The sequence below is a fragment of the Scyliorhinus torazame genome, chromosome 6 (assembly GCF_047496885.1).
Source record: "Scyliorhinus torazame isolate Kashiwa2021f chromosome 6, sScyTor2.1, whole genome shotgun sequence".
Classification (NCBI taxonomy): domain Eukaryota; kingdom Metazoa; phylum Chordata; class Chondrichthyes; order Carcharhiniformes; family Scyliorhinidae; genus Scyliorhinus; species Scyliorhinus torazame.
Window position 1 is genome coordinate 144,123,583 of NC_092712.1, and position 13,881 is coordinate 144,137,463.

The window sequence follows — 13,881 nt, forward strand, 5'->3', positions numbered from 1 at the left end:
GCTTGACAATTTTCCGTCCTGCAGAGGATGCAACATTCTCGGGATCAATGCAAGTCGGCGTACGACGCCCACGCCACAGATCTCCCTGCTCTGGCTCCTGCTGACCGAGTTCGTGTTCAGCTACCTGGCGGTGGCTGGTCTGCCACGGCTGTGGTGGTTAAGCAAGTGGCCCCGAGATCGTTCCTCATTCGCATGCATGATGGCTCCTTTCTTCGGCGCAATAGGTGGGCACTGCGGCTACTTCCACGCCCGCCACCTGAACGTGATGTCACGCCTCGCATGCTGGTTCCTCAGGACGCACTTTTCCACGAGGCCACCGATCTGCCAGTTCTTTTACCGACCTCTACATTGGAGGCAGTTCCGCCCGTTCAAGTGCAGGCGGCCCCTGACCCACCCTTGAGGCGATCAACCAGAACTCGTTGCCCGCCACAGAGACTGAATTTTATCATTACCGTGTGATCCGTTTACACATCTGTACATATTGTACCTTACTAATTTGTTATCTGCCCTCTATCTGCACTAGACACCTTCCCATGTGAATATGTCAACATACTTTGTATTTGGTCAGGCTCCTGTACGCACACACACTCACTATTTATTGACCTACACACATTTTATAATAAGTAAAAAAAAGGGGGGGACAGATGTCATAATATACACACAGGTATATGATGGTGAACAGACAGGCAGTGATTGACACACAGGATGACCAATGAACACACAGCACACAGCAGCCAATCACCAGACAGGACATGACCACTATAAAGCCAGAGGGCACTAGTTTTCCCGCTCTCTTGGGATCCAGCCTCTGAGACAGTCAGAGCCCATGAGCAACTAGAAGATACACCATGTGGTAGTAAGATAGTCTGGTCAGGTTAGCCTCAGGTCTCCAGTCAAGTCAGCATAGTGTCAACCCACAGTTAAAGTATGTATGATAGTTAAGAGTTCAATAAAATAGAGTTGCATTTCTTCAAATGTTGGAAGCCTGTCTCTCTCACTGCTGCAGTAAACGCAGCCCTCGCAGAGCCGGCATACCCAACACATTAAGTGATTTCATTGCCAGCACATCAAGTTCATTAAACAATTTCTCCCCTGCTGTACTACCACCTCTTGCACCTTGCCAAGATGTACAAAATTCTAGAAACTGGTGCACTGGCTACTAATTGAGATTAATGACCTATTTTAATATTTTGATTTGTATCCTGACTATTGGAAGGGGGCACTCCACTCACCTCCAACACCCTCTGGGCCAAGCTCGGAGGTGGTTGGGATGATGACTGGTTCCTGACCCAGCGTCGCTTTACAGGTACTTCATCCCGTGCCTATCTCCCTGTCCATTAAAATCCTACCCTGTGACGTGGACTTCTTCAAAATAAACAAGTAGTAATCACCTGCTCGGGACAAATATAACTGGTGTTTGACAATACTGAGGGATTGCTGCAGAGAATGTTTGTTCAAGTCATGACAGGACAATAACAGTCTAATAATGCTGAATATATAAAGGAAATTCAGGGCTGGCTCATTTTCAATCATTTTCGGCGATTGTTAAGTTTCATATGATAAATAACACAAGCAAACAAAAGAATACACAGTTTATACCTCAAGTGGTAATTTCTGATACAGTGAACACTGAGAAGGATATTATAATTTGCGAAACTGGAATCAAGATGGGTTAACAAAGTGAAAATAATATTCCTCCAATTGGGTAATGGTAACGTCACTGGACTAGTAATCCAGAGGTTCAGGCTGATGCTTTGGAGACATGGATTCAAATCTCAACATGGCAGTTGATAGAACTTAAATTCCGTTAATAAATCTGGAATTGAAAAGCGAAGGAAACTGTCATCAATTGTTGTAAAGAACCCACTTCATTCATTAATGCCCTTTGGAGAGGGAAATCTGCTGTCCTTGCCGACAGCCAGACCCACAATAACGAAGTTGGCTCTTAACTGACCTTTATAATGGCTTAGCAAGCCATTCACTCGTGGCAATTAGGGATGGGCAATCAATGCTGGTTTTGCCAATGAAGTCCACATCCAATGAAAGAATTAAAAGAATTCAGCTAAAATACTTTCAAAGAAAGTAACCTCTCTGAAGTGCTACTTTTACTCTCTGAGGCAGTGATTCATAGCTTTGCCAGCCTTGACAGGTGGTGATAACCTCTCCATTATTTTTCTCCAGTGATTAATCTTGAGTTAACAGCTGAGAGCTATTTGACTCACAAGGCCACAAAGCTGAGCATGGTCTTATCCTCAAAATACACAAATTCAGCAGAAACCATCAGGAAGCAGGAATTTTAACTGTTCCCTTCCCTACCTTGAGGACACCATGTTCAATATATAGTGTTTCTATGTGGATTCCAAAGTAACACTCGAAAGTGGCCCTTTTTAATTATATTCTGAGCAGCCATAGAACCATAGAATAGAACCGTAGAATTCCACAGTGCAATTCTGCACGGACCCTCTGACAGAGCACCCTACCTAGGCCTACTCCTGCATACTAACCCCGCAACCCCATTTAACCTGCATATCTTTGGACACTAAGGGACAATTTAGCATGGCCAATCCACCTATTCTGTAAATCCTTGGACTGTGGGAGGAAACTGGAGCACCTGAAGGAAACCCACACAGACATGGGGAGAACATGCAAACTTCACAAAGACCAAGACCGTGATTGAACCTGGGTCCTTGGCGCGGTGAGGCAGCAGTGCTAACCACTGTGCCACCATGCTGCACCATATTCCCATCAGAAATTTACCGATGTGAATAATCATTAAAAACAGAGGGCTATATTTTTCTTTCTTTGCTCATTTTAGTGAGAAATTATACGGGAGTACAAAACAGTACTTTCTACTTTATACGCTGGCCTTTATTTTTACAAAAATGAACAAACAAGAAAAAATATATGTATGAATTCACCTATCTCACATTCCAAATGGGAACTCATGCTCAAGAAAAGCAGGAACCAGAGAATTAACAGTAGTGTTGACACCTCATATCTGGGGCGAAATTCTCCGTTATCGGCGGAAAGTCCGCTGATCGGCGCAAAAAACGGCGCAAATCCGACTTGCGTCACGTCAGAAAAATGGGTCGATAGTCTCCGGCCCGAAATGGGCTAGCAGCGACGTAATGGGATCCGCGCTTGCGCAGTGGTTCACGCCGTGCAGCGTCATACGCGCTGCACGGCGTGACGGCTCATAAGGCCACGCTGCTCCCCCCCACCCGACCGGAACACCCGACCGCAACACCCGACTGGATGGCTGGCCGTCGCTCAGCCCCGAGGTTTGAGTCACGCGATGTGGAGGCGCTCCTGGACGCGGTGGAGCAGAGGAGGGACGCCCTGTATCCCGGGCACGGCCGCAGAGTTGCCCCACGCCACAGCCGGCGTCTGTGGAGGGAAGTGGCAGAGGCCGTCACCGCTGTGGCCCTGACACCACGGACAGGCACCCAGTGCCACAAGAAGGTGAACGACCTCGTCAGAGCAGGCAGGGTGAGCCTCCCCAAATCCCCCCTCCCCATATCCCCCCCTCCCCATATCCCCCCCTCCCCCATATCCCCCTCTCCCCCATATCCCCCCCTCCCCCATATCCCCCCCTCCCCCAAATCCCCCCTCCCCATATCCCCCCTCCCCTATATCTCCCATATCCCCCCTCCCCCATATCCCCCCTCCCCCATATCCCCCTCCCCATATCCCCCATATCCCCCATATCCCCCCTCCCCCATATCCCCCCCTCCCCCATATCCCCCTCTCCCCCATATCCCCCCTCCCCCATATCCCCCCTCCCCCATATCCCCCTCCCCTATATCTCCCATATCCCCCCTCCCCCATATCCCCCTCTCCCCCATATCCCCCCTCCCCCAAATCCCCCCTCCCCCAAATCCCCCCTACCCCATATCCCCCCTCCCCTATATCTCCCATATCCCCCCTCCCCCATATCCCCCTCCCTCATATCCCCCCTCCCCCATATCCCCCCTCCCCCATATCCCCCATTTCCCCCCTCCCCCATATCCCCCATATCCCCCCTCCCCCCTCCCCCAAATCCCCCATATCCCCCTCCCCCATATCCCCCCTCCCCCATATCCCCCCTCCCCCATATCTCCCATATCCCCCCTCCCCCATATCCCCCCTCCCCCATATCCCCCCTCCCCCATATCCCCCCACATATCCCCCCTCCCCCATATCCCCCTCCCCATATCCCCCCTCCCCATATCCCCCTCCCCATATCCCCCCTCCCCCATATCCCCCATATCCCCCCTCCCCCATATCCCCCCTCCCCCATATCCCCCCTCCCCCATATCCCCCATATGCCCCCTCCCCCATATCCCCCATATCCCCAAGTGAATCCAGCCCTAACCTTAACCTTTGCAATGCACGCGCAACCGATGGCGTGCATTCATATACCTGCCTAACACTGTTGCCTTTTACCCCTGCCCCCCCCCACAGGAGAAGCACGCACACAACAATAGGGAGCATGTGAGGACTGGAGGAGGGCCCGCTGATGAGAAGCCACTGACCGTACACGAGGAAAGGGCCCTGGAACTGGCTGGCGGACCTGAGGACCGGGAGGTTGCTGATGCAGAGGTCGGGGGCGTACTAGCGAGTGAGCCACCGACAGCCCGTCCCCATATCCCCCCTCCCCTATATCCCCCTCCCCCGTATCACCTGATCACTGCCTGATGTCTAACCATGCATGCTTCATTGTGTATCGCAGGACCAAACGTCCAGGCACCCATCCCCGCAGATGCAGACCGCCCGCAGGATGCCCCTCGGAGACCACGGGAGACGGAGAGACCCGCACCCTCCAGCATGCGACGCCCGCAGGATGCCCCTCGGAGACCACGGGAGACGGAGAGACCCGGACCCTCCAGCATGCGACGCCCGCAGGATGCCCCTCGCACACCACGGGAGACGGAGAGACCTGGAGCAACAGGGAGACGACACCCCCGTCACGTGCGGGAGCGACCACCCAGCGATGAGGGGGGCAGCCACAGGCCCCCGTCACATCCGAGCGAGGACACCACTACCCAGGACACCACTACCCAGGACACCACTACCCAGGACACCACTACCCAGGACACCCCTCCCCGGGACAGCACTACCCAGGACACCCCTACCCGGGAGAGCACTACCCAGGAAGACGAAATACCGGACAGTGACTCAGAGTGGATGGGTGGAGACGAACCCCCACCCCAAAGTGCCATGGACTCAGAGTGGGACGAAGAGCACGACACAACGCCACTGCTGTCACCAACACCCTCCACCATCGCAGAAACACTCACCACGGTTGGGCACTTTAGTGATGAGGCATCTGGTACACTCACTGGTGCGCACAACACAGCCGTCCCGGTACAGCAGGTGGAGGTAGGAGCAGCAGAGGGACCGGGCGGTCGGAGGGCAGCCCAGCCCAAGCGAACATTGAGCACCGGGTCACGCCGATGAAAAGGAGGTTTGATTCACGTCGACGTGAACGGTCATCACATCGACGGGACTTCGGCCCATCCGGAAGGGAGAATATCGGCAGGCCGAAAATCGGCTGCCTTGCGCAGACCCGTGACATTCTCCGCGGCAGCGGCGCCATTAACGCCCCGCCGACTTTTCTCCCTTCGGAGACTTCGGCGGGGGCGGGGGCGGGATTCACGGCGGCCAACGGCCATTCTCCGACCCTCTGGGGGGCGGAGAATGATGCCCCTGACCTCTTGTTTTTTTCAGTGTGACTATATGCAATTTTACATAAAGTCATGCATTCAAATATCCCATTTTATCTATCAAAATGGTTTTCTGAAATGAGGAACCTCCAGAACAATCATTTATGTTATTTTTTCATAAATTTCAAAGCCGATTTCAAAAATTGAGAAATGTCAATTTGTAAAATGGGCCTGATAAGCCTGACACCTTTGTTAAAATCAACATTAAAATGAAACAAGGACATCCAATATCTACAGTTATGTTTGGCGACTTAAAAACCCATAGAACTTGTCGTGTTGGGTGTTCCGATACACAAACGAACCTACGCGGTTGTAGATGGTACAACTCTGTTTTATTATTCTGTACAATAACAACTGTTAACTTCTGGCTGTGGTTCGTACTTCACCAGTTAACCTGTGGACCCAGCCCTAGCACTATTTTAGAGAGGCACTCAGCACATGGTGTATGTCTCAGTGGCACGCTGTGAGCTCTGTGCTCTGAGCTATCTCCTGGTGGAATGAGCGGGAACTGTGGTGTTCCCTGTTTTATAGTGCGTGTGCTCTCACTGGTGATTGGCTGTGATGTTGCGTGTGTGTTGATCGGTCCATCGACCTGTCCATCAGTGTGTGTGTATGAGTGCACCATGATATGTTAATATGGATATCATGACATCCCCCCCTCTTCACAAGAATATGTGCCTACATGGTAATAAATATTGGTGTGTACTGAGTGCGGCTGAGTATGTGTGTGCAATACTTACAACATGTACATGAGACTAAACTATATACATAGGAAGGTGTCAGGTGCAACATAGCAACGAGGTTGTACCACAAACAAAACAAGTGCAATCATCAAATATCGAGAGAGAACTCCTGGAACGACAAAAAGAGAAACACGTTAACATTGTTGCACAACAATTCAGTGAGTCCAATGTGCAAAAAGGCTCATAAGTCCAGCCTAGTAGGTGGGTGACGAATTCAGGTTGACCGCCTCAAGGGTGGGTCAGGATCCACCGGCTGAGGAATGGGCCTGGCCGTAGGCGATAGAAGAATAGGCAGAGTGGCAGGAAGCTCCACGAAGTCGACATCAGGGACAACAGGAGGGCGTGGCACCGCTGCATGATCACGTAGCGAGTGCGGAAGCAGCCGAAGGGCCCGCCGATTATGCCGGCGAATGGAGCCATCAGGCATGTGAACCAGGAACGAGCAGGGAGCCACGCGGCGGAGAACCTCGGCAGTTGTCGACCAGCCACCCTCTGGTAGGTGTATGCGGACGTTGTCTCCAGGCGCCAGGGCAGTAAGATCAGTTGCCCGAATGTCATGTGCCACCTTCTGCTGAGCACGCTGCTGTCGCATCCTTTGCAGTACTGGAGCATGGTCGGGTTTAGGAACATGAATGGACGGCACAGTGGTCCTGAGGGCGCGACCCAGCTGTGGTAATTCCTCCAATTGGGTAATGGTAACATCACTAGACAACAGCTGGGCTGGTGAGAGGCCAGTGGCTAGTGGGGCCGAGCGATAGGCCAGCAGGGCTAAACAAAAGTCAGATCCGGCATCAGCAGCCTTGCAGAGGAGCCGCTTCACAATGTGGACGCCCTTTTCCACCTTGCCATTCGACTGGGGATGCAAAGGGCTGGACGTCATGTGTGTGAAGCCATATGAAGCGGCAAAAGAAGACCATTCTTGGCTCGCAAAACCGGGCCCATTGTCCGACATGACGGTAAGCGGAATGCCATGGCGAGCGAAGGTTTCTTTACATGCTCTGATTGCAGCTGATGATGTCAAGTCGAGCAGGCGTATGACCTCCGGATAATTGGAAAAATAGTCAATTATGATAACGTAGTCCCTGCCGAGCGCATGAAAAAGGTCCACACCCACCTTTGCCCAGGGGGACGTTACCAACTCATGGGGCTGAAGCGTCTCAGGGGGTTGCGCCGGCTGAAACCTTTGGCAGGTGGGGCAGTTGAGCACCATGTTGGCGGTGTCGTCGCTGATGCACGGCCAGTACACAGCCTCTCGGGCCCTCCGCCTGCACTTTTCAACCCCGAGATGGCCTTCGTGCAATTGTTCGAGGACAAGCCTGTGCATGCTGTGTGGGATCACAATCCGGTCCAACTTTAGGAGGACACCATTAATGACGGCCAAGTCGTCCCGGACATTGTAGAATTGTGGGCACTGCCCCTTGAGCCACCCTCCTGTCATGTGGCGCATCACATGTTGTAGAAGGGGGTCAGCTGCAGTCTCACGGCGAACGTGGGCCAGACTTGCATCAGTAGCTGGCAGATTGGCCGATGTGAAGGCTACATGTGCGTCGACCTGACAGACGAACCCCCCCGATTCGGGCGGTGTGCTCACTGCTCTGGACAGGGCATCCGCGATGATGAGGTCCTTTCCCGGGGTGTAGACCAGTTGGAAGTCGTACCTCCGGAGCTTGAGCAGAATGCGCTGGAGGCGAGGGGTCATCTCATTGATGTCCTTTTGTATGATGCCGACCAGGGGGCGATGGTCGGTCTCCACAGTGAACTGCGGAAGACCATACACATAGTCGTGGAATTTATCTATGCCGGTTAACAAACCCAGGCACTCCTTCTCAATCTGCACATAGCGCTGTTCTGTGGGGTTCATGGCCCGCGAGGCATAGGCGACCGGGGCCCATGATGCAGTGTCATCCCGTTGCAGGAGTACCGCCCCAATGCCGGACTGGCTGGCGTCAGTCGAGATCTTTGTATCTCGAGTAGTGTCGAAGAACGCCAATACCAGGGCGGTGGTGAGCTTGACCTTGAGCTCCTCCCATTCCCTCTGGTGTGCGGGCAGCCACTGGAACTCCGTAGTCTTCTTCACTAGGTGGCGAAGAGCCGTTGTGTGGGAGGCAAGGTTGGGAATAGACTTCCCCAGGAAGTTGACCATCCCGAGAAAGCGGAGCACTGCCTTCTTGTCTGCCGGCTGCGGCATGGCTGCAATAGCTGTCACTTTGTCTGCATCCGGACGCACCCCTGACCGGGATATGTGGTCCCCCAGAAACCTTAGCTCAGTTTGGCCAAAAGAACACTTGGCTCGGTTGAGGCGCAGGCCGTGCTCTCGTATCCGAGCAAAGACGCGCTGGAGACGACTGATGTGCTCCTGTGGTGTGGTGGACCAGATGATGACGTTGTCAACATAGACGTGCACCCCTTCGATGCCCTCCAACATCTGTTCCATGATTCGATGAAACACCTCGGATGCCGAGATGATGCCAAACGGCATCCTATTGTAGCAGTATCTGCCAAAGGGAGCGTTGAAAGTACACAGCTTCCTGCTGGACTGATCCAGCTGAATCTGCCAAAAGCCCTTTGAGGCATCAAGCTTGGTAAAAATTTTAGCCCGGGCCATTTCCCTCGTGATTTCTTCCCGTTTGGGTATGGGGTAGTGTTCCCTCATGATGTTATTGTTCAGGTCTTTCGGGTCGATGCAGATCCGGAGTTCGCCAGAGGGCTTTTTTACGCACACCATGGAGCTGACCCATGGCGTGGGCTCCGTGACCCTGGAAAGCACTCCTTGGTCCTGCAGATCCTGCAGCTGCTGCTTGAGGCGGTCCTTGAGTGGTGCTGGGACTCTACGAGGTGCGTGAATGATCGGGTGGCGTCCAGTTTGAGCCGTACTCTGTAAGTGTAGGGCAGTGTGCCCATGCCCTCGAAAACCTGCTGGTTGTGGGCCAGGAAAGAGTGGAGCTGTGCCCTAAAGTCTGCATCTGGGAAATTGGACGTGCCTTCTGGAGACAGAGTGTGTACCCGCTGAACGAGGTGGAGGATCTTGCACGCCTGTGCGCCTAGCAGAGAGTCCTTCGAGGATCCAACTATCTCAAAAGACAGTGTGGCTGTGTATGAACTGTGTGCAACCTCGAGCTGGCAGGACCCCATGGCTGGGTTAACATTGCCGTTGTAATCGACCAACTGACAGCGGGATGGCCGAATCTGTGGTTTGACCTTCAAGGTGTGGAAGGCTGACCATGCAATGAGATTGGCGGAGGCACCAGTGTCTAAGCAGAATGTGATTGGTGATCGGTTGACCGTGAGGGTGGAACATCATTCATCGCCCGGATTAACGCTGTGCACTGGCATCGGCTGGTGGGTCGTACTTGGGGACATCCGATTTCTGTCTATTACCGCAACGCGGAAGGCTTCCCGGTCGTCGGTATCACCGGTCTATACGTCGTCAGGGTATGAATCGGAGTATGGAGGCTGAATGGCCCGCACGTCCCTGCAAGGCTGGCGGAATTGAGGAGCGTTGGCAGGTTGAGCTGCTCGACAGCAGGCAGCGTAGTGGCCCATCTTGCCACAGTGGAGGCATTGTCGAGTTTTGGCTGGACATTGCCGCTTTAAGTGTGTGGATCCACAGTTGCCGCACGTCGTGCCATCATGCCGTTCGTTGCGCCACCGCGCATGCGCAGTTCGGTCCTGCGTAGAGCGCGCCTGCGCGTCAAGTCCGTCTGCATCGACTTCCCCTTTTTTGCCGCGTACAAGCGCGGGAGGCCTCGGAAAGCGCGCAAAATGGCGGCCCTCTTCCGGGCCGCGGGCCGGGAGGAACTCGATCGACTGGACCCGCTCGGCCTCGTAGGACCCCTGCCGTGCCGATTCGGCTGCCTGAAATTGGGAGTACCGACTGGTCACGTTTTCGTGGAGGACGCAGGTTTCGATGGCGGTGGCTAGGGTGAGGCTCTTTATTTTGAGGAGCTGCTGGCGTAGGGTGTCCGAGGTGACCCCAAAAACTATCTGGTCCCGAATCATGGAATCGGAGGTGGCCCCATAGCCGCAGGACTGCGCGAGGATACGGAGGTGTGTCAAAAAGGATTGAAAAGGCTCATCCTTACCCTGCAAGCGCTGCTGGAAGAGGTACCTCTCGAAGCTCTCATTCACTTCGACGCTGAAGTGTTGCTCAAGTTTTAGAAGGACCGTCTTGTACTTCGTCTTGTCCTCGCCTTCCGCGAATGCCAGGGAGTTGTAGATGTGGATGGCGTGTTGCCCTGCCGTGGAGAGGAGGAGGGCGATCTTCCTGGTGTCCGATGCATTCTCCCTGTTTGTGGATTCTAGGAAGAACTGAAAGCGCTGTTTAAACAGCGTCCAGTTAACGCCGAGATTTCCAGCGATTTGGAGCGGCTGCGGCGGGCTGATGTTGTCCATGGCGCAGGATGGCGGATCTCTGAAGATGTGCAGGTAGGTCTCACAGTTGCTGGAGAGTTTCCAACCTGGTATCATGTCGTGTTGGGTGTTCCGATATTCAAATGAATCAACACGGTTGTAGATGGTACAACTCTGTTTTATTATTCTGTATAATAACAACTGTTAACTTCTGGCTGTGGTTCGTACTTCACCAGTTAACCTGTGGACCCAGCCCTAGCACTATCTTAGAGAGGCACTCAGCACATGGTGTATGTCTGAGTGGCACGCTGTGAGCTCTGTGCTCTGAACTATCTCCTGGTAGAATGAGCGGGAACTGTGGTGTTCCCTGTTTTATAGTGTGTGTGCTCTCACTGGTGATTGGCTGTGATGTTGCGTGTGTGTTGATTGGTCCGTCGACCTGTCCATCAGTGTGTGTGTGTGATTGCACCATGATATGTTAATATGGATATCATGACAGAACTCACTATAGATTCAAAATGGTTGCTGGTTTTTCTGGACTGTTATTTTAACTAGAGACAATTTGTAGTTGTAAGCTATATTAAATCAACTAGCGGCCCAACATCTTATGCAGTAAAGGCTTCATACAATTAAGTCTTCTCGATCCCAGATTTAATCTCTTTCCATGCTATGTTAACTGCTTTCTGCCAGGTGGCAGTAGAGGAGCTGCAATTGGCTTCAGCATGTCTAGGAAAGGAAAATCAGTCCCGAAGTTTCTGCTCAGAGCATTATTCAGTAACATTTGCTGGATGTGTTCATAGACACTGGGGAGGATTGGGTTTGAGAGTAAAGGTCCAAGTTGTTGAACATTCTGACAGTATTCTCCGTTTAGGCTCACACAGAAATAAGTAGTACAGTAAGGTCGCACACAGGAATATCCTAACATAAATCATTACCCTCAGGAGAGGAAATATCTCCAAGAAAACCAAAATTTAGCTTAATAAATATACATTTTAACAAACTGCAAAGCTGGAGGCACTGATAAATAATTAGCTGAATGCTGAGTGCTAAACCTGACTAGAGCTGGAAATATATACCATTCTTATGAGACTGTTTCACTTTAATTAGTTTTGGAAATGCTTGATGTGCACTCACCCGATAATCAGTGACGAGTCCTGGAAATACAGAGCAAAAAGAGAACTGTTAGTGTAAAATGTGACTAATTTGTTTAAATGCAACTGCAAATGATTGGATGAACACAAAGGTTCATAGAATCAAGAATCACGACAATGCAGAAGGAGGCCATTCAGCCCATCAAGTCTGCACCGGCTCTTTTAAAGAGCACACCACTTAAGTCGACGACTCCACCCTATCCCCGTAACCCAGTAACCCACCTAACCTTTTTGACACTACGGGGCAATTTAGCGTGGCCAATCCACCTAACCTGCACATCTTTGGACTGTGGGAGGAAACTGGAGCACCAGGAGGAAACCCACGCAGACACGGGGAGAACGTGCAAACTCCGCACAGACAGCCACCCGAGGCCGGAATTGAACCTGGGTCCCTGACGCTGTGAGGCAGCAGTGCTAACCACTGTGCTACTATGCCGCCCAATATCAATGGTTCTAATAGAATATATAGAATAATATGCACAACAAGGTTTTACGGGCTTTTACCCAGAGACAGTAACAGTAAGAAATGAATGTAATTACTTTAAAATGTTTGGGGAATCTGTAACTGTTATTTAAAATCATTTGAAAAAGACTTCAGTTTGTATCAATTATAATAGGATCAGTTATAAGTTTTGGTAAATAAGAAATACTGGTCCATGTTACCTGGTGATTCTTGACTTGGAAGTACAAACAGCAGGAACAAAACTAAAATACAACGGCTGTGGGACAGACAGAAAGAGCAAAGATAAAGATGTTTCTGGTAGATCCAGACTACCTTGACTGATGGGAGCTGAGGGTTCATAGAATCATAGAAACCCTACAGTGCAGAAGAAACCATTTGGAAAAACGGGTCTGCACCAACCTTCCGAAAGAGCATCCTACCTAGGCCCACTCCCCGCCCCATCCCCGTAACACCACATAACCCACCCATCCCTGGACACCGAGGAGCAATTGAGCATGGCCAATCCACCTAGCCTGCATGCCTTAGGTCTGTGGGAGGAAACCGAAGCACCCAGAGAAAAGCCATGCAGACACGGGGAGAAAGTGCTAACTCCACACACAGTCACCCAAGGCTGGAATTGACCCCAGGTCCCTGGCACTATGAGGCAGCAGTGCTAACCACACGTGCCACCTGGAGTTGAGATGATTCCAGAAAGAACAGTTCCATTGTTTAGACGATTGCATGGGCAGAACCCTGTTTATATGGAAGCTGCTGCCAGGGAGAATTGGCGAAGTGCTTGAAGGAGATGGATTGGAATTCTGTCATAGGAAGATCCGAGCTTGGAAGAATTCCGAAGTTAGAATTGGTGCTATATTTTAGATATCTGGGGTGTAGATGGCACGGGATTGTGGGGAGGCTCCATAGGTATAACATTACTAGTCTGGTGGGGAGGGTGAAAGCAGATCTGGTAAGTTGGGATGGTCTCCAATTGTCGCTGGCAGGTCGGGTACAGGTAATTAAAATGAACGTGTTGCCGCGTTACTTGTTTATTTTTCAGTATCTGCCGATCTTCCTGCCAAAGGCATTTTCAAAGGAGGCCGAAAAGATGATTGCCTCGTTTATATTGGGGGGGGGGGGGAGGGGAGAGAGGTGGCTAGGATTAGGCAGGTGCTGTTGCAGAGAGGACGGCAGTCAGAGGGGATGGGTCTTCCAGATTTATTATTTTACTACTTTTAAAAAAAAATTTAGAGAACCCAATTCTTTTTTTCCAATTAAGGGACAATTTGGCGTGGCCAATCCACCTAACCTGCACATCTTTGGGTTGTGGGGGTGAAACCCACGCAGACAAGGGGAAAATGTGCAAACTTCACACAGATAGTGACCCGGGACTGGGATCGAACCCGGGTCCTCAGCACCGTGAGGCAGCAGTGCTAACCACTGGGCTGCCATGCCGTCCTACTATTTTATTACTGGGCGGCGAATGCGGAGAA

The 13,881-nt window shown here is 51.8% G+C and overlaps 1 protein-coding gene across 2 annotated transcripts in view; it reads right to left on the bottom strand.

The window, feature by feature from the left end:
- The window catches only part of LOC140425049 (aromatic-L-amino-acid decarboxylase-like), a 273,377-nt gene that overhangs the window by 50,211 nt on the left and 209,285 nt on the right, over positions 1-13,881 (bottom strand). For both annotated transcript variants that reach the window (XM_072508855.1, XM_072508854.1), the window contains one exon: positions 11,933-11,952. In XM_072508855.1, coding sequence (XP_072364956.1) covers positions 11,933-11,952 — 20 coding nt within the window. The remainder of the gene's footprint in view (positions 1-11,932; positions 11,953-13,881) is intronic.